Below are 25779 nucleotides of genomic sequence, written 5' to 3'. Positions count from 1 at the left end.
AATAATAGAATTATTATGCTTGTTACGTTTAGATTAAATAATGCTTATTTAATTTTATCAATTGAATTGAAGCATTTGAAGCATCTTTTCATAAAAATTTATATTTTAAAATTAAAAAATGTAATATAATTTTATCAACATAATTAAGAAATAATAACAAAAGACGTGTAAAAATATAGTTAATTTCAAAATAAGCATATCATATTTAATACAAAAGTTTTAAATTATTTATACATATTTAGGATATAATTTAAAATATTAAGATAACTTAATTACATGATAATCAAAACCTCTAGTTTACTACTGAATTGAAACGGCTGTTATGATAGATTATTTGTCTTTAATTTATTAATTTAATTACAAATAATTATATATTAATAATTTTGTAAGTGAATAATTTCTTATATTTTGAAGTATTTTTATATAATATCTCAGAACTGAATTTTTGCAGTAAAAATATTCTTTGTAATCTTAACATAATTTTATTTATAATTCTATTACTGTAGTTTTTGTTAAAAATACGGTAAATATTCAAGTTTTATAACATCAATCAGTTCAAATTAAATGTATGCTTTTTCTTTTCATGGTATATTTAAATGTCTGAATAAAAACGCTGTAGTAATGACTTGAATATATAATAAAACAGTAAGAGAATATCTTAATATTAACTTTAAAACTAGAATATTTCTAAAAGTAATACAAAAAATGTGAATATAATTTTAAAAATCTTAATTAACTTACAATATAATAAAACGAAATATTCGAATAAACTATTGAAAAAAATGGACTAGTCATCTAACCATATTCATTGTTAATTGTTTAGTTATTAGTAAATACATGAAAATATTGTGATTGTAACCAGTGATGAAGGACAAGATCAAATTTCCATTCATCAGGATGACCAGAATGAGGCATATATGAAAATATACTTGTACTCCATTTGAAGACCGGTTGTTGATCAAATGTTGGTCCAGAATATGCAATAAATTCGTAGTTCTTTTGCATAGAGTAACTCGTCAGCTGAAAGTAATTAAATTCAACATTTTAAACAATCTTACAAACAATTTTAAATATAATATACGGTCAGTCTAATTTTTACTCTTATACAATGTTGGATATACGTACAATATCTTTTTTCATGATATAATGTCATTGTATAAAGGAATGTATACTCATAAAAGCCCTTGTATATCAGCAAAGAAGTGAGTTAGACTCGTAATGAATATATTATGAATATACATGAATATATGCATGAATTAATACATATGAGTATATACATAGCATAAATAAAAAATGGGAAGCAAAGACCCGTACGTCATCATCCATAAAAAGTTATGAGGCAATATGGTTAATAAACAAATAGGCTATATTGAAGATTACAATATTTAACTTTTAAAAATATCGAAAACTAAACCCAATTGATTTAACATTGGTGGATGGTCCCGGTTCGAGTCTCACTAACGGGTTGGCCACTTGAAGTTTTCCCGGGGTTTTTCACATGTTTGACACCTAAATAGAGGTCAATTTCCTGTATAAATCTTCCCAGAAGGCACCACCCTTGGCAAATTGCCCATGTGTTACGTTGCCTCATTCCATCACTCCAATCCGAAACTTGAAAAAATTTTCACATAAGAAGTTTTAATAAAGAAAATTAAAAATAAATAAATAAAAATTGCAGGCAATTCCCAGCTATTGAACTTAATGCGTTCCTAAATGTGCATGAAAGTCGATTGGCCGGAAGTTGAACAATACAATTGTGTGTTGTAAAAGGTGTTCTTTTCAAACAGAACTAAAACGAAAATTCATAAAATTTCTTATCAATGCAGAAAAGTTTTTTCACAGTGAACAGTATTTGAAACGAATATAATACATTAAACAGAAAACGGACAATGAAATAAATTTTAATAAATGATTTAGTTATTTCCGAAATAAAAATTCAGAAAAAAAAAACGCTATCGCACGCTGGTTCGAAATTTTTTTATCAACTGAAAATATGTAAAATTAGAAAGATTTTGGCTCAAAGAAGGGATTAAGAGGTATCAAAGTATCTTATAAGAAAGACTGAATTATGCGAATATCGAGAACTGCCTATAATTTCGTTCTAGTTTATTGTAATATATTAATGTTGTATAATATGTATAATTCATTTTAAATACGTACTTATATTTACGATACTTTTCAAAGATTATTAAAATATAATAAAATAATTTAAATTTAATTATTTGGAAAATAGATAATGGCTATAAAAAATGATTCATTTTCGCATGAGCTGTTTTTGATATTTTAATAATATTCATATTCATCTCTTACATTATAAAATGGAAAGCATAAAATTCACAGAAAATCCCTTATGAAATAAAATAAATCTAAGTTACAGAAATTTTTCTTGATCTCTTTTGTGTAAAAAAACAGTTTTGTTGTTATAAATATATTTGGGTTTTGATTTGAATTTTAATACACCTTAAGCCCTTATCCCGAGTTAACTCGGAAAGGTTACATAGCGTTACAAAACAAACAGTGTTTTGGACCCCCGAAAATTTTTTTTTTTTGGATTTTTGGATGTTTTTTAAGTCTCCAAATTTTTTCAAAAATTTTTTCCCACGCGAAAAAATTTTATCGCGATTTTAATCTATCTTTAATGACGCATGATTAACGCTTAATTGTTTTTAATGGGATTTTTTTAATCAAATTTAATTAATCGTTCTAAAGTTGTAGTGCATGGATTTTACTTTGGTAAAGTTATTTAAAGCTAGTTTCTGATGTCAAAAACGACCTCCAATGGTTTTTTAATTTTTTAAATTAATATATTTTATTATATATACGTTTAATTAACTCGGGGGTCGGAAATCGCAATAAAAAACGTAATTTTGAAAAATATTTAAAAATATACAGCCAGCTAATATTCACCCTACTTTAAACCCTTCTCCTCCTGAGACTTCTATGAGAATGTCCCGGGAAATCCAATACCAGCTGTTCTCAAGGTCATCCAGCTGTAAGCACAATGACTCATTGGTGTCAAATTTCGCAGAAAGGTGAGACAATGGAAGAGAAAGTTTGAAGCTTTTTCTTCAAAATTAACGCATTTCTTTCGTTTTTTTTCAGTTTTAAGTATTTTTTATGTTTAATTACATTAACATTAAAAATTGGTGGGTAGCAAGAGTTAAAAATTTGATTTATGAAAAAATGCTAAGATTATTTTAAATATAATCATTATTAATAAAATTGAAGACAAAACTGTCCAAAAAGGATCACTATTTATTATTTTTTGTGTTCCAAGACTAACACATTCTCAGCGACTGATCTTTCTTTGTAGGCTGCTTGTCGCCTGAAAATTACAAAGAGTCCTTTTAAAAAATACAAAACACATCCGATTAAAATTACAAAAATTTCTGAAAAAGGAACTGGTGACATACAGTTGTCCTGCTTACATCCATCTATATCTTCTTTTGGGAGTCTCCATCGGACGAACATTTACAGAAGAAATTTCTACATGTATCGTCACCAGGGGCAGCTTTTCTAAAAGTCTACATTTTCCAGCACCAATTTCTAATAGATAAAAAGCATCCAAAACCCCCAAAAGAAGGTATAGAAGGATGTAAGCAGGACAACTGTATGTCATCAGTTCCTTTTTCAGAAATTTTTGTAATTTTAATTGGATGTGTTTTGTGTTTTTTAAAAGGACTCTTTGTAATTTTCCGGCGACAAGCAGCCTACAAAGAAAGGTCAGTCGCCGAGAATGTGTTAGTCTTGGAACACAAAAAATAATAAATGGTGACCTTTTTGGACAGTTTTGTCTTCAATTTTATTAAAAATATTTCTCCATCGGACGAACATTTACAGTATAATCAATATATTAAAGTTACTAATAGAAAATGCTCTGTTCAGTTTTAAAGATTTACCTTCATGTCAATTGATCCATAAGCCGCATTCTCTAAAGAAGGAAATGGAAACGTGCCATTTGGAGGATTGAGATCCAAACGCGCAGCAATAGCATAATTAGCACTATACGGAGGAGTACAGTTACAACGAGAAAGTGGATCATTTTTGAAATTGTTGTATCTAAAATTAAAATTAAATTTGCAATAAATTTTATTTTCTATTTTAATATAAAATTATAAGAAATTAACCTCATCAGATTTATCATTGTCTTTAAATCGGTAACTTTTTCCTGATCTCTTTTGAAAATTAATGCTCGTGGTGCTCTGTCATAGGTGAAATAATCACCGTATTTCTTTGCCAGTTTTGGAAATCCACTCATATTAAAAATATTTGAATAATAACTGCAAATATAGAAACGTGATTATGTTAAATTTAACCATTTTTCCATATATTAAAAGATACTCACGGTCGGTTATAAGAAGGCCAAAATCCTTGCCGAATTAGCGTATTTGTTTGATCTTTACTTTCGATACAGTTTCTAGATTTAAAAATCAAAGTTTATATTTTTAGTTCGAATTAATTTTATTTTTCACCTTTACAGAGATGGATAGGAGTAATTTAATGCTATAGTACAATCGTTGATAAATTCAACGATTATGTATATATTTATAATAAAAAAGTAAGATTTTACTTCCTGTTTTATTGATATTCAGAGGCATAATTTTGAGACTATTATTAAAATTATTGGGGCTCTCACCAATCTAAGAAAATAAAAATTATCACTTTTGCAATTGCATGGAAAAAATTTTACCTGACGGTTTTTTAAATAATGAATAGTAATTTTAAAAGTATTAGTATAAATTTTTGTAAATATGTAAGAAGCGTAGGGTCCAGATTATCGGAAACTGCAATAATGCTAATGACTGTTCTGAAATCTATCCATAATACATCAAAATTGAAATCATATCAAAAACTCGGTTAATAACTGAATTTCTGTATTTCTAAGCATACAGTTCTAAGCAAGTTTGATATGTATTTTTATAAGTATTAATGCCTACTATTGCCTCAATTAGAATTTTACGGCCTGAATAGTTTGCTTTTATAAACGAAGCTTTCGGAAGTTTCATTAATTTAAATGGTCTTCCATGCCAATAAAACGTCAGTGATTTTAACAAAATTTATCCACAGTTAGATATTTAATTCCTGATAATAAAAGCTTATCTAAGACTAATTTTCAGTCTTCCATTATAAAGAGCTTGGTGAAACCTGGATTGCAAAGCAATAAAATAAAAACTGAAGCTGATGATAGAAACGGTAAACAAAGGTCTTTCTATTGATAGTTTACCCTGACAGAAAAAAACTTAGGTTACGTACCGTATAACCTTGTGTGTAGCCTATTTGTTTTATTTATTTACTTTTATTTTCGACTTGCGATATTTTCGATTTACGATGGGGTTACCTTCCGGAAAGAACGTAACCCCTTCGTAAGTCAAGGAAAGACTGTATAAGAAAAATTTATATTTACATTTCAAAAATTGAATACAATACTTTTTACGAAACAATAATGCGGGCAATTTTAGATACATTCCAAATACAATTGATTTGAAAATCAGAATAATGTGTATACGTTTTGAAAAATATCCCGAGTGTCGAGAAATAGAATATGTGTTTTGGTTTATCCATATTAAGGTATATAATATTAATATTGTATATTATATTATGAAGTGAGAACTCTCCGTATAAAACATACTACCTTGTGTGCATGTTTGTTATTCTGCAGTAAAGCTGGTCAGGTTCCGAAGCGATCCCGTCGTTGTCAGACTCGTCGTTAGTGCCACGCGTCTGAGATGCTGTCTGGGGAGCAACTAGCAGGGTGCAGCCTGTCAACGCTTGTATACTAAATTTGTTTAAACGAAGATGCTGGCAAAAGCATTCGGCTGTTCTGCTGCAACAAATTTTGCCTGTGGGGACGCCTGTGTCATGCTCGGCATGCAGAAGGAGTTCCCGAACTTGCGGGTTGAATTTCTGTGCAAGCACCCGAGCATCGGTGTTATTGCAGCTTTGGGCTCACGAACCCGCGTGCTGCTCTCTCCCACACTCGACGCCATCCAGCAACATCTCGACACCAACAGAGAGGAGAGGTTTACTGCTGAGAGTTTGCGGATGTCTCCGACACAGACCGCGGCGTGAAATACCTGCTGTAGGGAACATGTATTTTGCCGCAGATGGATAACAACGAGAGCATAGACATCGTGGAGTTCCTCAGGGCGCGATCCCGTGAGGTGCAGGAGATTGAAAAGAGCATTGCCGTGTCGCACAAGCAGTGTCTTGCATGGTAGCGCCTTCCGCACTACAGAAGACGGCGGAGCCGGAATTTCGACACGCGCCTGTCTAGGAAGCTTATAAACAGATCCAAGGACAGACATGCGCTGCGCCCGAACACATACTATGCTAAGCGCTTTTTCATGTTGAAGCTGCCCGCATTTAGCGTTCCGCTACGGCGCCGTGTGAAGAGCATGAAGTACTGTACTGTACATCTACAAGTCGCAGGGCCGTGGGTTTATATTTGACGAGAGCTTCAGGGGTGTATGCTTGTACCGACGTGTGGACGTGCTGAGTGTTGTAGACGGGAAGCATGGTGTTGATCTTGGCAAGGAGCGTGTGGTGCAATACGCCGAGGGTCGGTTTGAGGTGGTGTAGACCATGTGCTCTTGGGGGGTGAGGAACTCCCTGTGGAGCCCTTAGAGAGGCTCGACTGCTGTGTCTCTGTGATGCTCAAGGAGGAACTTATGTTTAAGGACTTACAGTCATTTCGGACCTACAGGACAGCCGACGGCCAGAGAGTGTATGTGTGTGGGGGGTGTTTATGTGTCCGCGAAACATCAGACGTGTTAACATGCAATTGTAGGTCTATATGCATTTAGTCAAATAATAGCCATATAGAAAACATTCTTTGATATATAAGTAACAGCATAATAAAACGAATTCTTTGAGTACGCTCTGCATAGAGAATTTTAATAAACATAGAAAGAGCAAGAACAGTTTGAAGATAATTTTTAACGAACATAAAGAAAGTTTATTTTGTTTTCTTGCTGATTTAAACTGATTATATAGAATAAATTGATAAAGCACTGTATCAAATTTTAACAAATCTTCGTTCTAAACTTTCAGAAATGTTTGTTTCCAAATTAGGTATCAAATTTTCTTCGTTTGTTAATCAATATTCATTCTAGTTTTTCTCGCATAGAAGACTCTGTAGAAAAATGCCTAATTCAACTTTTAAAATCAAAGTTTAAAATATAATGTAAAGAAATTAATATAAATAAAATATTTAGTTTACTTTAAAAAATTTTGGTGTAAAAAAAAACAAATGTTTTAAAGTTCAATGAGAGAAATGCATATTTAACTTATTTACTTATAACTAATCCACGTGTACAGTACATACAACAACCTTTCATCATAAACTGTACTTTTTAAAAACATCGCTGTAAGAATTATCATAAAATTAAACTTACGGCAATTGTTCCAAAATCCATAGTAACTCACTCTCGGGTTTATTATTGGGAACAAACTTTTTATAATCTACAATCATCCATTGATTATTATATCTAAACAGTTAAATAATACTCATAATTCATACTTTAAAAATTGACAAAAAAAAAGAATATGTACAACCAATTCTCACGTTCCACTATTAAATAAACTGAAAATGGAAGCCCAATTTCTTCCTCCAGTAGCCAATCTGTTAGCCACAATACTACGAATCCATTCTAACACCACACGATCTGGTTTTACATATTGAAATGAACTGGTGTTTGTATTTGTGATTGAAGTTTCCAATGCTACCTACATTTTAAATTATAACTAATACAATATAGATAATATAGGAAAGCTTCTCATATAATAAGGCTTACCAGTCCAGAGGATATGATATAAAAGTCGTCTCCAGAAAAAATACATCCAGGATAAGAGGAGAAACTAGTCGTATGTCCGGGTATTATTTTTCTATCTACAAATTATTTAGAAAAATAATTCTAAAGTAAGCTTATATTAATAGTTTATTGTTTTTTCGAAAATACTAACTTTCAGTGGTATTAATCCTTAAAGGCATAACATATTTCTTAAGAATGCGCAACATTGTCGTATAATTATTCCAAGTGTCATGAGCTACATACAAATCTTTATATCCTGGCAAGAATTTAATTAAAGCGGAACAATGATCATTATCGATAATATGACTTCGATCGGTCTTATTTAATATAATTTCGAGATCCAATAGATCACCAAAGAGATTGAATAACCTAAAAAAAATAAATTTTTGTAAATAAACTGATGCTTCTTTAAAACTTCTCCAGATAATTTTATCGGATAATATTGTTTGTACAATTATCAAACACAACTATTTAACAGATAATACTACAATATTAATATTTTATCTTGACATTTTCTGTGTAAAATTACAAAATAATAAATAATTTAAACTACGAGATATCAATGTGATATCTAGTATATTCTTTATTGCAATACAGTATTTATTATATTTCAATAAATAAATAATTATCTTCATAAATAGAAAAATTAATTAATTTTTTCAATTATAATTTTAAAATCTTAGAAATAACAGATTAAGTTTTTATTGAATTAAATATCATATACATTTATAAATAATTTTTGTATAATTTAAATGTTTAAAGGGCACAAAAATTATTCTGTAAATGTAAATGATATTTAATTTCTGATACTTTTAAACATTCTTGTATTGCCACGGAAAAATTCGGCAAAGTACATTCTTTATGAAGCGAAAATAAGGTCGAACTTTCAGTTAATGTTGAGCCTAAATGTAATCAAAATAGTTTGTGTGGACAATAATGGGTTAGTAAAGTAGCTTGAAAAATATGTTTTTGATCGCATTAATGTTGTAGGCCTAATAAGTTTGATAAATTGCAACAAAATAAAGTAAATCTTAGAAATATTCTAATAGAATTAGTAATATTGTACAGTATTTTACTAATACGAAACTTCGAAATATCAATATTAAAACATAATACAGAAACATTTTAGCTGTTGTTTTATTACTATATCTACTATGACTATAAAAATAAATGAATATATATTTTATAAAAATATCTTAAGTATACCATTTTCATAAAAGTTATATCTTATATTGCACGCGAAATTCTGTGAATTATACTCCCAATTTTGATTGTTTATTTTTAAAATAATTTTTAGTCTTTAACTTCTATTGCAAGGCCTCTTACGAAAATACGAAAAGAAAAACAAAAAAAAAACGAAATACAAAATACAATATTACAAAGCACAAAAATTCACTAAAAAACCGAACTAAAATATATATAGTAAATTCATTTAAAATTAATAAAATTATTTTTAATGAAATCTTTTAGAGCTAATTTCGATCAAATGCATTTTTCTGTTTGTTTCCTTCATTTCTGGCAATATATGATTTCATACTTTAGCAAACGAATAGACACTTGAACATGTGCAATTGCCAAATTTATCCTTTGGTAAAATTATAATTTTTCGCCTATTTGAATTCTAATTTTTTTCATTTAATTGTGTGATATAAATTGGGATTATTATTACTGTTACTAATTCCTTGAAGCCAATACTGAAAACATTAAGATTATCTGTTTGATGTATCATTGTATTGTACAAGTTTCACCTGATATAAGTAAGGCGAGATGAATGCAAACCTGTCTACATTCAAATATGAACGCAAAGAATTATTTTTCATAATCCGAAACTTATATACGATATATCGGAGTGCATAACTCCCATATAATAATGTCACAATTCAGCTTAGGTTCCACTATACAGACGCTATATAATAAAAGGCTGTAAATATTTTTAAAAATATTTAGTACTCCAGTAACGAGGCAAGTAAAGTGCATTGACTAAACAATTAATATAGTGTATATGTTAAAAGTGAAATTTTCACCGATACACAGACCTACTGTAGGTATTTTGTACAGTACGTTCTATTAATTCTGAAATTATCAACTTGAGAAATTTATCTCTTAGTGCCTGTTATATAATTTATATTTTAAAACGTTTAATTCCACAGAGTCAAAAGCTTTATTTAAATCAATAAAGAAAATAGCAAAAATTGTTGATTTTTCGATTAGACAGAATTTAAAAAGGCAATTTATAAATTAAATGTACTTTCACAAATTTAGTCTAATATTAACATAATAATATTGAAAAATTCAAACAGTTACTGTAAAATATAAATACTGTATATTATAACTGTACAATTTATGCACGTCATTACTAGATTTGAAAATATGTATCTTAACGTTAAACGTTTATAAAATTATTGTAGACGACTTCTTAACGTAAATCGTGTCTTATAAAATTTCTTTAAAATTTATCAAGTTATTGTCAATAAATTGTTTGATTTCTGGAAACAAACTTACATTACTCCCATGATATCTGGTCTGGTATCAGGTAAGGATGGAGTTCCTTTATATCCATCTTGCAAACCTTTCACTTGTTCTAGTACTAATGCAACCTGAAATGTCGCTGTTATGAAATTATATGGTTATAACAAATATTGAAATTTACTCACGTGTTTCCAGTAGGAAGTTTTGTTTTCCTGAATATTTTTATTCATGAAATCCATGTTTGTTTCTAAAAATCTTTTAAGTTTATCGCAGTATTCTTTTTCGTTTTTGCAATAATTTAGATACAAATTGTTCCAGTGTTTAGAGATGAGATCAGCTGTTAAATATCCTTCGACCAAACCTGCGGCATAAGCTTGGAAAGAATCCGAATACGATGGATTGGTGTGAACTTCCAAATACGACCATCTGCAATATTTAATAAGCTAACTCAAAAAATAATTATCGTCTCCTCTGGTTTACAATTAGAGAAAAATCTCTAAAGAAGAAATAATGCTTTGAAAGCATCTCAGATTTATATAAAATCATATGAAAGATTTATCATTTTTAAATTGGTTTCGCTTCATTTTAACATATTTCCATGAAGAAAAATGTTATTAAATTGGAAGAAAACAGAAAGACTTATCAAGCTTTGTAATTAATTAACTTACAATTAATACTTTTTTACCGTGTAATTTGCTAATATTGGTTTTAATTTGAAATCAATCACCTTTTCTGAAATGTTTGAGATTTCTTAAGATATGAACGTTTGTGCTACAGATTAAAATTTGCCTTTACTATGAATATTTTAAAATAAAATATTCAAAACAGCATGCCACTAAGCGGTGCACAGTATTTAATTAAGGGAAGCTTTTTTTAAAGTAGATCTATTCTCAAAGCCAATTGTTATAAAGTGCATTTTGCCATTATTTCTTTTAAAAAGAAATTAAATAATATTGCGTTTTTTATAAGTTACATAATTGGCTTATTTCAAAATAGCTTTAATTTGAAAATTTAATACAAATTAAACTAATGAGGAGAAATTATTTAGGTAACATCGTCACAATGCCGGGCTGCAATTTTTAATCATATTTTTAATTAATTTCCTTTAAAATATACACTCTCCACCTCAAATTAGTAATGTCTTGCCCCTGCACGTCATACTTTTCTTGTTAAATTAACAACTGAGACCTACCTAATACCTTTCGGGGGGAAATTTTTAAATTGAAATAACGTAATTTTTGGTTTCCCAGACGTTTGTGCATAGTTAATCGGAGCCCCATACCCCAAGCTTTCCACATCTGGTCTCGACTTTCATCTATCTAACTTCATTCTAGAGATTAAGGAAGAACAGACACACAGACAACAGACAAACGAGAGTGCAATTTATAGGTCTACAATTTTTTCAACTTACAGCCCAATAATAATGATAATTATATTTTTAATAGGTCATTAAGCACCAAATACTATTGGTATATGTAAATACATGGTACTCTTGCGATTAATATGTAAATACATGGTACTCTTGCGATTAATATGTAAATACATGGTACTCTTGCGATTAATATGTAAATATTTAGTTACTATTTATTAACTATTTTAATTTTAATTTTATGGAATTTAAAAAAAGAAAATGCGTGAATAATTAAATAATAAAAAAGGTTTTTTAAACACTAGCTTAAGCTTTGATGGAAACTGAGCTAACTCTAGCAGCAAACACTTGGAATAGAATGTTCGGATTTCATTTAGTTTTATTATTTCATTTGATAATGGTTAAAAATTAGTGCAACTCGGAGAAATTATCATAATACCTGGAGCACGGAGATGAAGTAGAAAATTCTAAATTAATTTGTTTAGATCTCAAATCACATTAGGATGAAGTGGTGATCTTAAAGTGATTTGGGATCTAAACAATGAAAACTGTGATACTGTCTAAATAAAACCGAAGCATTGATTCAGATCTTTGATTTAAATGAACGATAATATACTGATTGAGCAAATAAGATTTAAATTTAAGCAAACGTTTAAAGAGTATATAAATTAAAATTTTTACTCTCTGTTTACATTATTTTTTTCTTACATAATAAGTTATAAAATAAAAGTTGTAGATATTATTATTCTGGATTTGTAGCAAAATATTTCGTTTGAACGACAGTGTAAATATAAAATATTTCAAAAAAGAAAGTTTGAATAGGGAATTTGAAGAAACTATCTCATTTTGCAATTAAGCAAAACGTGAATTATTCAGATTAATAGACAGTTATTAAACATATACATCGATGTATATGTTTAATAACTCATTTTTTCTCATGATACGTGGTGATAGACTTGATCACATTGCGTTGTAGTCTTCTAACTGGAATCTTAATCATAAACTAATTGATTGAGAACAGATTGAGGAAAGCCATTAGTTTTTTATATTTAGTGTTTATAATTTTAATTTTTACATTTAAATGTAGTTTCTATATAGTCTATATATATATGTGTATATATATTTATTTAAATATAGTTTAATTGTACTTTATATTTAAATAATTAGTGTTTATAATTTTACTCCTTCGACCTTAGAGTCGTTTAAATGTTCTTTTGTATCGATTCTTGTTCACTTAAGCAATGAAAGAAAAAGTTTCAAAGTTTCATTTCTCAATAAACGAAATAAACTCATTTTTGAACCATTTATATTTACTAATTGATTTTTTTTAATTCTGAAGACAAAGACTTTTACCTTTGTATTCTGTAGTAGCCTGTATGAAAGGAGTAAAACACTAATTATAAAAATATCAATGATATAATCAAAACAACTCGGTTTACTAATTTATGACATCGATTATATCATTATATAATTCAGTCTCCATTAAATATATATAAGATAAAGTCAATCCTAAAATAAAATTTAAAAACATAAATCATTAAATATCTATATTTCATACGATGAAACTCGAATACTGTAAACTAATAGGATTAGATTTACACATACAGTATATTGAAATATAGAAAATATATTCGTAATTAACGGCTCTGAAGTCTACTTACCCGCTGTTGGATATATCATCTTGTAAACTGCCCCATGCCACACACGAGGAATGTACAATGGAATTTTTTATAAGAAATTTATTTTTTTCTACATCCCAAATAACTGATGCATTTTTCTCATGAAAACACGATACATATAAAGGTAGCAATCCTAAAAACAATACTAATTTCATTTTATCCATTAAAAGATATATAATTTATATAAAGATATTTTACAGACTAGTGCTTATCAGGAGTCACCTATTGATAAATGGATAAACAAGTGTCTGGACTATGTATTTGAATTATCAGTTTTCGTCACGTGAAAACAATTAATAATTTTGGATTTATAACTTAGATTCTGTCTTATAAAATTCAAATAAATTAAATAAAAATCGATATCTTATATATAATTAGCGTAAAGTGTTCTCTACGTTTCTTCTGGTCGAAAAAATTGTATTAAATATCTTTTTCTTATTTATGTATTAATATATTAAAATATTGAATTTTTATAGTCTGTGTAATGATGTTAGTCTAGTAATGGTGCTAAATTTTAAAGATATTTGTTTAATTTTAGTCATTACATAAAAACAGAAAATGAAAACACTGATCTGTACAAAGGTTGTTTCGAAATAAAGCAAATTGGGAAAGGAAAGTTTATTTATAAATTAAAAATTCAGTATATTTCATCAAATTATCTTTATTGTTAATTTTAATCTCATAGTATTATCTCATTCATTCTTAAATTTTTGAAGAATTTTACACGTATTGTATCAGAATTTTTCGATTATTCAAATATCTTTACTTTTATTATTATATTTGAACGCAAGATTCAAAATTTCAATTCAAAATTAATTGGATACTTTAATTACTCATAATCATTTTATTATAGGTTATATCGAATATCCAGTTTAATGCTAAGTCTTATATCTATTAGATTTCCATCTTCAGCTTGTAAACTTGTCAAAGTAATTCTGATTTTTCTACAAAACTCAAATAAAATTAGCTCCAAATGTTTGTCATTGAGATATTAAAATCCAAACTTTCTTATGTTTAAGGACAGTGGTTCCCAATCTTTTTTGACTTGAGTCCATTGTAGTCCCTTGACAGTCCATTTTCCTAAGTTTTATTTCGATTGTTAGTGAAACACCTTGATCAATTATACAGCGCTGTATAATTACATGTAAAAAATATTTTTTTTTGGTTTTTTTTAATCGAAAAGCGTTAGAAGAAGGACAGAGATAAATCAAAATATAAGAAGAAGAGAATAATAAAAATATAATTATATTTTTATTTAAAACTAAGCATCGAGTACCATGACGTCGTCAAAGGCCTCGACGCAGAATCCCAACATTCTTATAATATATCCGCCATTATTAATTTTTTTCGTGTACCGCTAAACCACCAAGCGTGCAGCCCTAGGGGTACGTTTACCACCGATTAGGAATCTCTGTTTTAGTACATTCAATGAAGATTGTTTCTACAGCTATAAACAAAGAAAATATTTCGAATAGATAATATTAATGCTTTAGTTGTGTTTATGAGAAAATTTTTATAATTTTTTATATTAATTTGCTGTAATATCCTATAAATTGAAAATTTAAAACAGTCATGAAAGTTTTCCGATTTTAAATTTTTGTAGTTTTAGTTTTATCAAAAACAAATGAAAATGTCCACGGTAAATTCTATTGGAAATTCTTTGTAAAGTCATGCACTTGTTAGCATGTTTATTAAGCTCGTGTGAAAATCTTATGCAGTTATAATGTTTAATTCTCTTGTTGCAGCAGAATAAATTTTAAAGTCCGAAAACAAACGCTTTTTAAGTGCAATATATGAACCTATATAATAAGATGAAACAAATCCAATATATAGATTATAATGAAACATGATAAAATTTGTGTCTATAGAATAAATAATCAAATACTACATATCTACATATATTTTTATTTATCAAATAAGGACACATGTAGTCAGGGGCACCCATACGGGTGCCCCTGACTACATGTGTCCTTGTTTGGAGTACTACATGTGTCCTTATTTGGGGTACGATGTGTCCTACATTTGGGGCACGTGCCCTTTCTTTGTCGTCGGGTTGCCCTTTTCTTAACCTTCAAGCGTGCTATAAAGTTTCATTTTATTTTTAAATTAGTTACTCATTTTTATCACAGAAAACTTTTTACTGATGACAAAGTAAAAATATTTGTTATTAACCGAATATTTGTTCTAGTGGGTCGTGATTGTTCGGTCGAGTACCGAGGTACCACTGTGTTTGATTAACGCGATTTTGATATACGCAGAAGCATCGAGGGATTAATTAACTGCATTAATCACGGAATACCTATATATATATAGGTACGATCAGTGGCGCAGTAAGGATTCACTATTCAGAGGGCCGAGTTGAACGGATTAAAAAAAATTCTAATACAAATTCAATAAAATTCTCACCTTACGCGACTGCTAATTTATAAATAGTATAGAAAGAGAAGTTACCAGAGAGTATAAACAAAAAAAAGAAAAAAAATTTAACTAGGAAAAGATCTTTGGAAACTTTTCTACTGTTTGATTTCCTTTTTCTTTAGAGGGGCCAGGTCCCCTTGGTCCCCCTGGGTGCGCCACAGTGTACGATGCTCTTTTTATAGCTTGTGCCCATCCCTCTTTCATAGTCTGCAGGTGCCGCTGCATGTAGGTATATTCCTGTAAAATGCTGAGTTGTTCAACTTTCTAGAAAGTTTTCATTTTTTGGTACACATTTTTCTCTTGTCTCTTCGTTATGCACATCTTGTAAACAAATTTAAACAAAAACGTGTTTTTTGCACTGTCCTCAACACATTAATGCCAGAAAATTGAAATTTAAAATATCAATATAGATGTAAAAACGATCTAGCAACGAAGGGATAAGTTCTTAGACGTTTTACTTTATCGGGGTTATGTATACATAATAAAGAAAAGTATTGTATCGTGTCAAATTTCACCCTTCAAATTTTTACACATTTCCACCTCCTAAACCAAAAAAAAAGGCAAAAAAAAATTTCTATGGATAGGTGTGTATGTGTATTTGCGTTGGCGTCTATTTCGTTTAAAATATATCAGAATGGAATAAAGATTAAAAAACAAAATTTGACACGGTAGCGTTTATATAAGGAGCATTGATACTATTACATTTTGGTTGTGAAAGGTGGAGGGGATGAAAAGACAGAGGGTTTTCACTTGTAATTAGCGTTTACAATTAAAAAATAAATAAATAAAACTCATCTCTACCCTCAAAATTAAGTCTTTCGCCATTTTATAATAATTTAGAAAGTTTTTAAATAAAATCTTATAACAGCCGGGAAAGTTACGTAACATGTTGCTAGATATTTTTTAACTTTCTAAAAGTTATCTCAATGTTTCAATATGTGTAATTACTTATTTTTCTAATTATCGCTAGGAATTACTGATAATTTTTCAACTTCATCAACTTTAAATTGTCTGATTCTTTTAATATATCGTATATTTGCATGTAAATCCACTTGAATTTAGATCATCATTATTTCATTCGTATTTATTTTCATGTTCTATCGGTTTATTTATTCCTTATAGGCTTATATTTATTAAGAGTATTTATATTATTACAGAAGCCTTTTGTCAAAAAAATATAATATACTAAATTACTTAACTCAAATTATACTTATATAAAATTAAAATGTAGGACAACTTTAATTTAATTTTTCATAAGACATTCATTATTTCTTTTTACTTTACTCGCCATTAAATTTTGTAAATATAATTTTTTAATACATGCAACAATGAATATTTATGTAACATAAGTATAAAAGTTTATTATTCGCATAATATTGTTATAAATGACATTGTTTATGAAACAATAATTTGTCTTGTTAAATCAATTTATCAAAATGGCAGACAGTTCCAAATATGATGCGCGATTTTCCAGCAGTGTTGCATTCTCTAATGTAGATTCCAGTCGAACTAGCAAAAAATTTAAAGCTAAATATGATATAATCCTTCAAGAAGAACCAGTTGTCGTTTTGCTTGGCTGGGGAGGATGCAAAGAACGTCATCTCTCCAAATACAGTTCTATCTATGGAAAACAAGGGTAAGATTCTAAAATTCTTGCTTGCAGTATATTTATTAATTATGATGTTTAGTTTGGTTTTTGAATCAAGTTTTACTTGAAAATAGAAATTATTTAATAATTCTTTTTATTTAATATAGCTGTACCACTTTAATGTATATCGCACCATCGGATATGTTAATTTCTACAAACTCTCGGAAAATATTAACAACTAACGCCAAGAAACTCGTGAATTTGCTGGAAGAAATGGAACTGATTGAAAAACCGTTATTTTTTCATTGCTTCAGTAATGGAGGAGCTTTAATGTACGATCTCATTAGAGACGTTTTATTAAAAAGAAACGAAATATACAACGTAAGTGTTCAAATTAATAACATTAGATTATTAATTATCTTAATTTATACTTAAAATGTTTAAATGTTTTAGATCAGAGGCTGTATTTTTGATAGTGGTCCGGCAGAAGTTAAATTATCTTATGTGTGCCGTATGTTATCGACAATGATTCCAACTGAAACCTATACGAGATATATTCATGCGATTGCCATATTTTTACGTTTATATGTAATATATCTTTACAACTGGATTCTAAGTTATTTCATAGACAATGAAGAAACTTTACGAAGGCAAAGCGTTTGGCACAGTTTAATACACGAACCAAATATCTGTCCTCAGCTTTTCCTCTTTTCAAGAGATGACGATGTGTGCGATTTTAAGAGCATACAAAACTTTATAGCGCATCGCAAGGATAGAGACGTCATTGTCGATTTTTACAGATGGGATCAGACTCCTCACGTATGCCACTACAGATATTATCCAGATCAATACGAGAGGATAGTATTGGATTTTGTTGCCAGAAATCTGGAATGATTTTCAATTTACCAGCAGTTCAAAATTAATGTTTTATAATCAAGAAAAACAATAGAAAGCAAAATTATGGTTGAATTTAAAATCTTATATGATCTTCGTCTCTATTATAAATGATAATAAAAATTTTATTTTGAACTCTTATATTTCTATATTTTCATGTTAATACGAAATACAATTATATTTTTTTTATTTTATGAATATATTGTTAATGTATGTGAGAAGAGTACACAGTTACTCTTAAACAAAATACTGTATTTACTAAGTCATTATTTGCGTATTAATTATACACCAATTCTTGAATATATTGTTAATGTATGTTAGAAGAGTACACAGTTACTCCTAAACAAAATACTGCATTTACTAAGTCATTATTTGCGTATTAATTATACACCAATTCTTCAATAAATTAAAATACACATAAAATTACGTTTTCAGTTTCATTAAGGGTTATCACCATCCGCCTGTAATACCAGACTTATTATAGCAGTAATGGAATTATCATCTGATTAGAAAATCGTCATATTTTATTGACTCAATTTTATACGCTCAATTTGATATTGCCGCATACATATTCATTTTCTTTGCATATTCTCAACATTATTCCACATAAAAATACGTATTATTTACACAACTTCTTTTATATATTCTTCGTATTATTCCATAAGAAAATTTGATTTGATTTTAATTCAATGTACAGAAAAAGGCAGCGACATAACAAATATGTGATCAATATGGCCTCGTCCATAGGTGCTAATTAATCGACAGTACAAATACTTTTTATTTTATTTATTAAATCAACAATAATTATATTTAATATAGAAAAGAGTTTAATAGGCCTATATATGTTACTGTGAATGACCGATATCTGGCGAATGTCAACATTCTCCGGTGAATGTCAGTATTCACACAGTCGTTTCGTGTATGTACGAAATATTTGCTAAATATCATCATTTCTCACTTACACCGGCAAATGTCGACATTCAACATGCGCTGAAGGTAACTGTTGAATAAAAATAATTTTATTACGTTAAGACAAAAAAATGCAACGTTTTAATATGTCAAAATAGGACTTATATAGGTTTAAGTAACAGCGCATGTAAATAAACTGTTTAACCTAAAACGAACAATACATTCTTAATCAGAAAAGACAAATAATACGCAATAGAAACTCTCACATATATTAAAGTTATAAAATGTGATTAAAGTTATAAAATCTTATTTATTGCAACAACTTAAATTGTTATGGCACTTTGAATTGCACAAGAGTCCCTTGCTTTTACAACTGCATTCATTCGTGGAACACTTCTTTTTGCAATGACAGCGTGTATAGCCTTGTCCTCCACTTTTCGAATTAGCTGCAGTTGCTCATCTATGGAAAGTAACTTTTCTTGACAAATTACGAACTGATTACGTTATTACGTGATTACGAATTGATCTGTTAATGATGTCTTTTATTCGGATATCGCCGACGCCTTACTGACGACCTCTCTCATCCTCTGCCACTCGACCTGACAAACCGATCCCCACCTCACGGGATCAAACGAACAAAAACGCCATCCAGTGACAAGTGGGCGGGTTCCACCAAACTGCTGCCGGGTAAAGAGGTACGACCTTGTCCTACCTCCGGCTACCCACAAAGGATTTGGCGAGTCTGTCGCCTCTCTGTCGGCATCGGCTTCTCGGGTGTCAATCAAAGCTTATCTGTGCTTGTGGACATATACTGGCGATTGTTCGAATGTATAATAATATAACCAAATATTCGGTCTTTCACCGACGTATTTTGTATGTGTCGACATTCACCGGAGAATATCGACATTCTCTAATTTCGGTCTTTTGCAGTAACATATATATACGCCTATAAAATTTTAATATACATACCTGGAAAAATTTGATATATATACCTATATATATATATATATATCAAGAAGCGTTTTACTTTTCATGTATGTATAAAGGAACTTTTTAAGTTTTGCCGAAGACGTGAAATTTTCTCGCCTCTACACCTCTACTAGAAGGACTTGTCTTTCACATCCATCTTTTTAGGAATTTATTACTTGAGTATATAAATGTAAAGAAATGATTCCAGATAGCATCCTTTTTTAAAGGTAACAAATTTAATTGTTTTACTACATTTCTCCATTCGAAACTGTTTTACATAATAATTATGTAATATAAATAGTAAATATGTATTATATCAATGGTGCGGTTTTTTATATATTCTTTTGAACGTCAATTTTTTAAAAAATTATTTCTTCAAAAAATTGATGAAACATCATAGGTTAGATCCAAAGAAGTTAACCGACTTTTTTTATCTGGACCGCATTTTATTAGAGACAAAAACTTCTGAGTGTTATCTTCGTTATTTTTTATTCACTATGCATTTCGGGTGCAATATTTTGTGTACCTTGCATCCCTCATCAGATGTTACATTTCTGTTTTATGTTTAGACATACCTCTATGCGGTGTTGATTTTGTATACCCTAAGGCATTTTTTGCCTTAAAAAACAATATTATGGAATTAATATATTATAAAATACAACTTAATTGGATAAACTTCCGTATAATAAATTTATTCTTGAACGTCTTGGTATAATGTAAATAATACAATAAATTTTTCATACATATCTATATTTATAAATGCAGTCATGTAAATAGTATTATACATATAATATAATCACTTACATAAATCCGAAATCAAAAATAGGTATATTTTTCATATTAAATGTCTAATATATCCTGATATAGACAGTTCCCAACTTTCGGATATACTGTACATGTAATTCATTTCTAAAAATGTAAATGAAAGTCAGATGCTCAAAGGCCGAAAAATGCAATTGCATAGTATAAAGGGGATTCTGTTCCTAGGAAGATGAAAAATATAAAATCTCTTATTAAAATTGAAAGGCTTTATTTGTTTTAGAATTAATATATTAAAGTTCATAAAAATATCGTATAGAACGTTAAAATTATTAACTTAAACAGAAACGATGATTAAACGAATGATAACGAATGATTTTTGTCTTACCAAAACTGGCAGAAAGCGGTCACAGCACAATATCAGCTAAATTTTTGTTTGTCGTTTGAAAAAGTGTAGAAAATTGAGAATTTAGCATACTTACTATTATTAAAAATAAGTTCATATTTGCTCGGACGGAATAGCATCTATGTGCGTCTATGTGGTCGAATTGCAGTGATGTATCGAACAAAATTTAGAGCAAAATAAAGAATTAAAGTTTTTAAACAAGACTGTTTTTCGGTGTGAATAAAGCCCATGAAGAATTAGCGACTTGCGTATATGAGAATGTTGTAAACCATGTAATTATTCGTAGTTTTGCATTAGAAAAATTGAAGTCAAATGTGCTATAGTAAGTGGAATATGTACAAATGTCAGATTCCCCCGGAAAAAAAAAACCCAATAGAATGTTTCGACAGCTGGGAAACGTTTTTTTTAACTCTCCGCTCTGTTGGCACTAAGATCCATAGAAAATCAGGACACAATATTAAAACAGAAACAATTAAATTGGTTTGTTTTATTAGTATACAGAAACGCGACTCATAGACGATCTGTCGAGGGGGATGTGTCCCGGGAGGTCTTTTATGGCAAACTGGCCTTTAAGTGTTACTAATGTGAAGAAAACCCGGAAAACTCCATGTAGCCAGAAGTTGTCGAGATTCTAACCACGATCAACAGTGTTCTGTGGTTTTATCCATGCGGCCACTAATGTGGGTTCCGCAATTGGAACTGCATTTGCTTTAACCGGTTCTTAATATATATTATCTTTTTTACTTCGAGTGAAAAAATGATTGGTCAAAGTTTTCTCATTTATTTAGGCGTCGTTATCTACATTCACATCGATAATAATAAAATAAAAATTAAAGACAATAACAAACATCTGGGACTTATATTTGAAGATAGGCTAAATCAGAAATAAGATTAATTTTCTCTGTAGACAAACTGCTAGATTTTCTGAAGATATTAAACCTTCAAAGAAATCTAGCATCTTGGCCAATATAATATAAAATAGTAATTTAAAGGGCCAAAAATTATGAGATTATTAAGCTTGTAATTATGAGTTTAATTGTAATTTTAATTGATAACAAAGCTAATATTTTATGGGCCAAAAGCAATAAAAAGGGCGAATTTTTTGATTTTAAATAATATTTGTTAAGGAATGATAAAAGATAATTTAGACAAATAATAAACACTCTGAACTTCATAACGTAAAATATAAATATCGAACTTATTCGTACATGCTGCCAAAGAGCAAACTTCAATAGAACAAATCAAACTTTAGAGAGATTGTTTATCGAGATACATTAGTTCCTGATGTAAAAGCTAGTGTCAGTAGATTTGTAGAGGCTACTGTCAATAAAATTAAACACTAAAACTTTTCTTAGTTTGTTAATAAATGAAAGAATAGCAGAAGTGGAAAAGCTTACGAGATAGATTTCATGCTAACGTTCGTCTTTCCTGTAGTTTTGCGTGAACAAGATGGCGAATATACTGTACCTAACTCGACCTTCAAACATCAATGTCTAGCATCGCGTGAGACTCATGCTTTAGGGTATTAAATTATTATGTGCGAAAGAGAGAATTATCCCAAACACGAATATCCGAAAGTCAAAGACTGCTTGTTTAAGTAAACGTTACACATTTAACCAATGATGAAGAACAGGCTTAAAGTTCCATTCGTCGGGATGACCAGAATGAGGGATGTCTGAATATATACTGGTGCTCCATTTGAAAACCGGTTGTTGATCGTATGTTGGCCCAGAATAAGCGATAAACTGATAATTCTTTTGCATCGAATAGTTCGTCAACTGAAAATAATTAAACTGAATGTTAATTTAAGATACTGTACTCGTAATCTAATGCTATAAATAAGCCGACATTAATTAACTAGCTATATTTAGTAAAAATACATAAAAGAAAATAAAAATATAAAAATATATTTCGTTTCTGAAATTTCGGAAATACGAAATTTCAGAAACGAAAATAAATAGTGAACTAATTTGACAACCATAGAAAAAAATTAAATAAGAGTATTCCCTTACAGTTAAAATGTTAGACTGTATTTTCACATAATTTAAAGATATAGTGAAACTAAGACTTCTTCAGTTCCGTATTGTTCAATCACCAGGATTGTTTTCTTCTATATTTTAAAACTGTGTAAAAATATCCTCTGCCATTTTAACTGTAATTAAAACTGTGTAGTTTTTTAAATTAATGGCTTATCATCAGTAACCGTTTTAACTGTTTTATATAATATTGCAGAGAGATAGTCTCTAATAAAAGGTCGTCTCTGAGAAGAAAGAGTGTTTCGTTCCTGGTGATTAAACAAGACAGAGCTATAGACGACTTAGTTTCTTCTAAAAATATAGAAGAAACTAAGTCTAATGCAGAAGAGATGCTCTTCATATTTAATATGTGATGCTAAATTGGCAATATTATTTTATTTTAAATATTTCTGAGCGGTCAAAGATTCTTTTTCCAATAATTGCAGTAATATATTTTTTACGTATAATGCTTACATCCGCCCTGATATTTTTGTAAATAAATAATTATTTATTAAAATGTTTTACTGAAGAAACTTTGAAAATCGAAAACGAACGAATAAATAACCATTATTTTGTGACCATTGAATGAATATACTGAATATATATTTTGATATTTATGTCATCCCAAACCGGAAAATTATTCTTCATAAAATATAATGATGCTGATATAACGATATTTATTTCTATGGCTTAAAATCAAGCTTAAAACTTTAAAAACTAAAAATCCGCTGTAATCGGAGACAAAGAACCTACTTCAAGGAAAAGCTCTTCCCCTGAGTCCCGGAAGCCTTGGAAAAAGTTTTTTCCATATAAAACCTTTTCTATTGGCAAAATGTCATCTGATGGAGATCGCGTGCATAACCAAAGAGGCCACAATCAGCCTTAAGATAGAAGAATATTCATCTATTGCACTTACAGAAATATCACTAACTTGTAAGTTATACAGTTTTATTATTATAAGAAAATAGCTTTATAATTTGCTACTTAAATGTGCAACAATCAACGTTACAAAAGCATTTAGTCAGAAATAAATTAACTATAGAAGAATAATTTTAAGTTACGTAAAATAAAACTTAAAGCCTATGAATTAAAGAAAATTTTCACCAATTGTTTCTAAACATTATATATTTGTGAACACTGTGTTTATTCTTAAAGTATAAATAATTTTCAAGTATTTACATATTAGTTATTGTTATTGTTGTTATTGTAAATAAAGATATACAGTACCTTCATATCTATTGCTCCAAAAGCTGCGTTGCGTAAAAAAGGACAAAGATATGTGCCATTTTCAGGGTTCAAATCCATACGTGAAGCAATCGCATTGTTTGCACTGTATGGAGGAGTACAATTGCAACGAGAAAGCGGGTCATTTTTGAAATCATTATATCTTAAATACAATAAAATAAAATTCGTATGAAATTATTGTAATTAAAATTCAAGTAACTTAATATTATTTAATTTCTTATTTAACTTACTACAACTGACCTCATCATTTTCATCATACTATTTAAATCAGTAACTTTTCCTTGATCTCTTTTGAAAATTAACGCCCTCGGAGCTTTGTCATATGTAAAATAATCACCATACATTTTTACTTTTTCTAGGTGTCCGCTCATATTAAAAATATTTGAATAATAACTGCAAGAAATAGAGAATTTAATGTAACGAATTAAATATATTTTATAAATAAAAGAGTACTCACGGAATATTATATGATGACCAAAACCCTTGTTGAATAAGAACATTTGTTTGATCTTTGCTCTCAATGTAATTTCTACAGAATTAAATCGATATTTCAGTAATTAAAGATTTAAGATTACAAATTGGAAAAATTAAATAATTTTTCGTAAATTTCTCATATATACAGTTTATTTTAATCTACTGGAATAACTCATAAAATACGCATCCTGCGAAAAAAATCATTTAACTTAACTAAAATGCAAGGCTGTGGAGTCGGAGTCGAAGTCGGAGTCGTGGAGTTTTGGTGTTTTAGCCGGAGTCGTAGTCGTAGTAGGAGTCGGATGGTAAGGAAGAGTCGGAGTCGGAGTTGGAGTCGGATGGTAAGGAAGAGTCGGAGTCGGAGTTGGAGTCGGATGGTAAGGAAGAGTCGGAGTCGGAGTTGGAGTCGGTAGATTTTTACGCGACTCCACAGCCCTGCTAAAATGTTAAGTTTGAATCTGATGGCGCCACAATCGGTGAAAACGGGATCAATTTTTTAAATGACAACCCCCGTTTTTATTGAATACTAGCTGCAAGGACCCGCTTCGCTGGGTTTTTATTCATTCGTACATTTGTATGTAATATAGTTATTTTATATATATAAAAGACTGTTTTTCTAAGTAATCTAGAATCTAGCTGCAAGGACCCGCTTCGCTGGGCAAAAAGTAACGATAGTGAAGATTAAGATAATTACATTATAGCTAATCTTACCCGTTTTCACAGAATGCAAGAATTAGGTCCCCCGTTTCCAGACTAATTAGAGAATTTTTACGT

The 25779-nt window shown here is 29.4% G+C and overlaps 3 protein-coding genes across 9 annotated transcripts in view; 1 reads left to right on the top strand and 2 right to left on the bottom strand.

Annotated features, from left to right (window-relative positions):
• Window positions 1-476: 476 nt before the first annotated feature.
• Window positions 477-13544, bottom strand: LOC111618873 (putative phospholipase B-like 2). Of its 6 annotated transcripts, none has more exons than XM_023360494.1 (11): window positions 13311-13544; window positions 10466-10706; window positions 10314-10408; window positions 7963-8180; window positions 7794-7888; window positions 7565-7725; window positions 7395-7487; window positions 4346-4417; window positions 4128-4280; window positions 3900-4059; window positions 477-1020 (listed from the first exon to the last, which is right to left on the bottom strand). In XM_023360494.1, exons 1-11 carry the CDS (start codon window positions 13490-13492, stop codon window positions 820-822), a joined length of 1671 nt encoding a protein of 556 aa, XP_023216262.1. In that variant the 5' UTR covers window positions 13493-13544; the 3' UTR covers window positions 477-819. The 6 variants fall into 6 exon arrangements, with proteins under 6 accessions (XP_023216262.1, XP_023216265.1, XP_023216264.1 ...); XM_023360497.1 differs by lacking the exon at window positions 13311-13544 and adding an exon at window positions 11563-11614; XM_023360496.1 differs by lacking the exon at window positions 13311-13544 and adding an exon at window positions 11473-11600.
• Window positions 13545-17109: 3565 nt separating this feature from the next.
• On the top strand, window positions 17110-18358 carry LOC111618847 (transmembrane protein 53-like). The gene is made up of 3 exons (XM_023360451.1): window positions 17110-17382; window positions 17502-17715; window positions 17788-18358. Exons 1-3 carry the CDS (start codon window positions 17183-17185, stop codon window positions 18226-18228), a joined length of 855 nt encoding a protein of 284 aa, XP_023216219.1. The 5' UTR covers window positions 17110-17182; the 3' UTR covers window positions 18229-18358.
• Window positions 18359-20973: 2615 nt separating this feature from the next.
• Window positions 20974-25779, bottom strand: part of LOC111618871 (putative phospholipase B-like 2) — a 35145-nt gene continuing 30339 nt past the window's right edge. For both annotated transcript variants that reach the window (XM_023360486.1, XM_023360487.1), the window contains 4 exons: window positions 24989-25060; window positions 24772-24924; window positions 24514-24673; window positions 20974-23049 (listed from right to left, as the gene is read on the bottom strand). In XM_023360486.1, the coding sequence (XP_023216254.1) occupies window positions 22876-23049; window positions 24514-24673; window positions 24772-24924; window positions 24989-25060 (559 nt within the window). In that variant the 3' untranslated portion in view covers window positions 20974-22875. The remainder of the gene's footprint in view (window positions 23050-24513; window positions 24674-24771; window positions 24925-24988; window positions 25061-25779) is intronic.

Source organism: Centruroides sculpturatus, unplaced genomic scaffold (assembly GCF_000671375.1).
Source record: "Centruroides sculpturatus isolate CEXI.00-Female unplaced genomic scaffold, Cexi_2.0 scaffold149, whole genome shotgun sequence".
NCBI classification, from domain to species: Eukaryota; Metazoa; Arthropoda; class Arachnida; order Scorpiones; family Buthidae; genus Centruroides; species Centruroides sculpturatus.
This window is presented reverse-complemented; position numbering and strand designations above follow the sequence as displayed.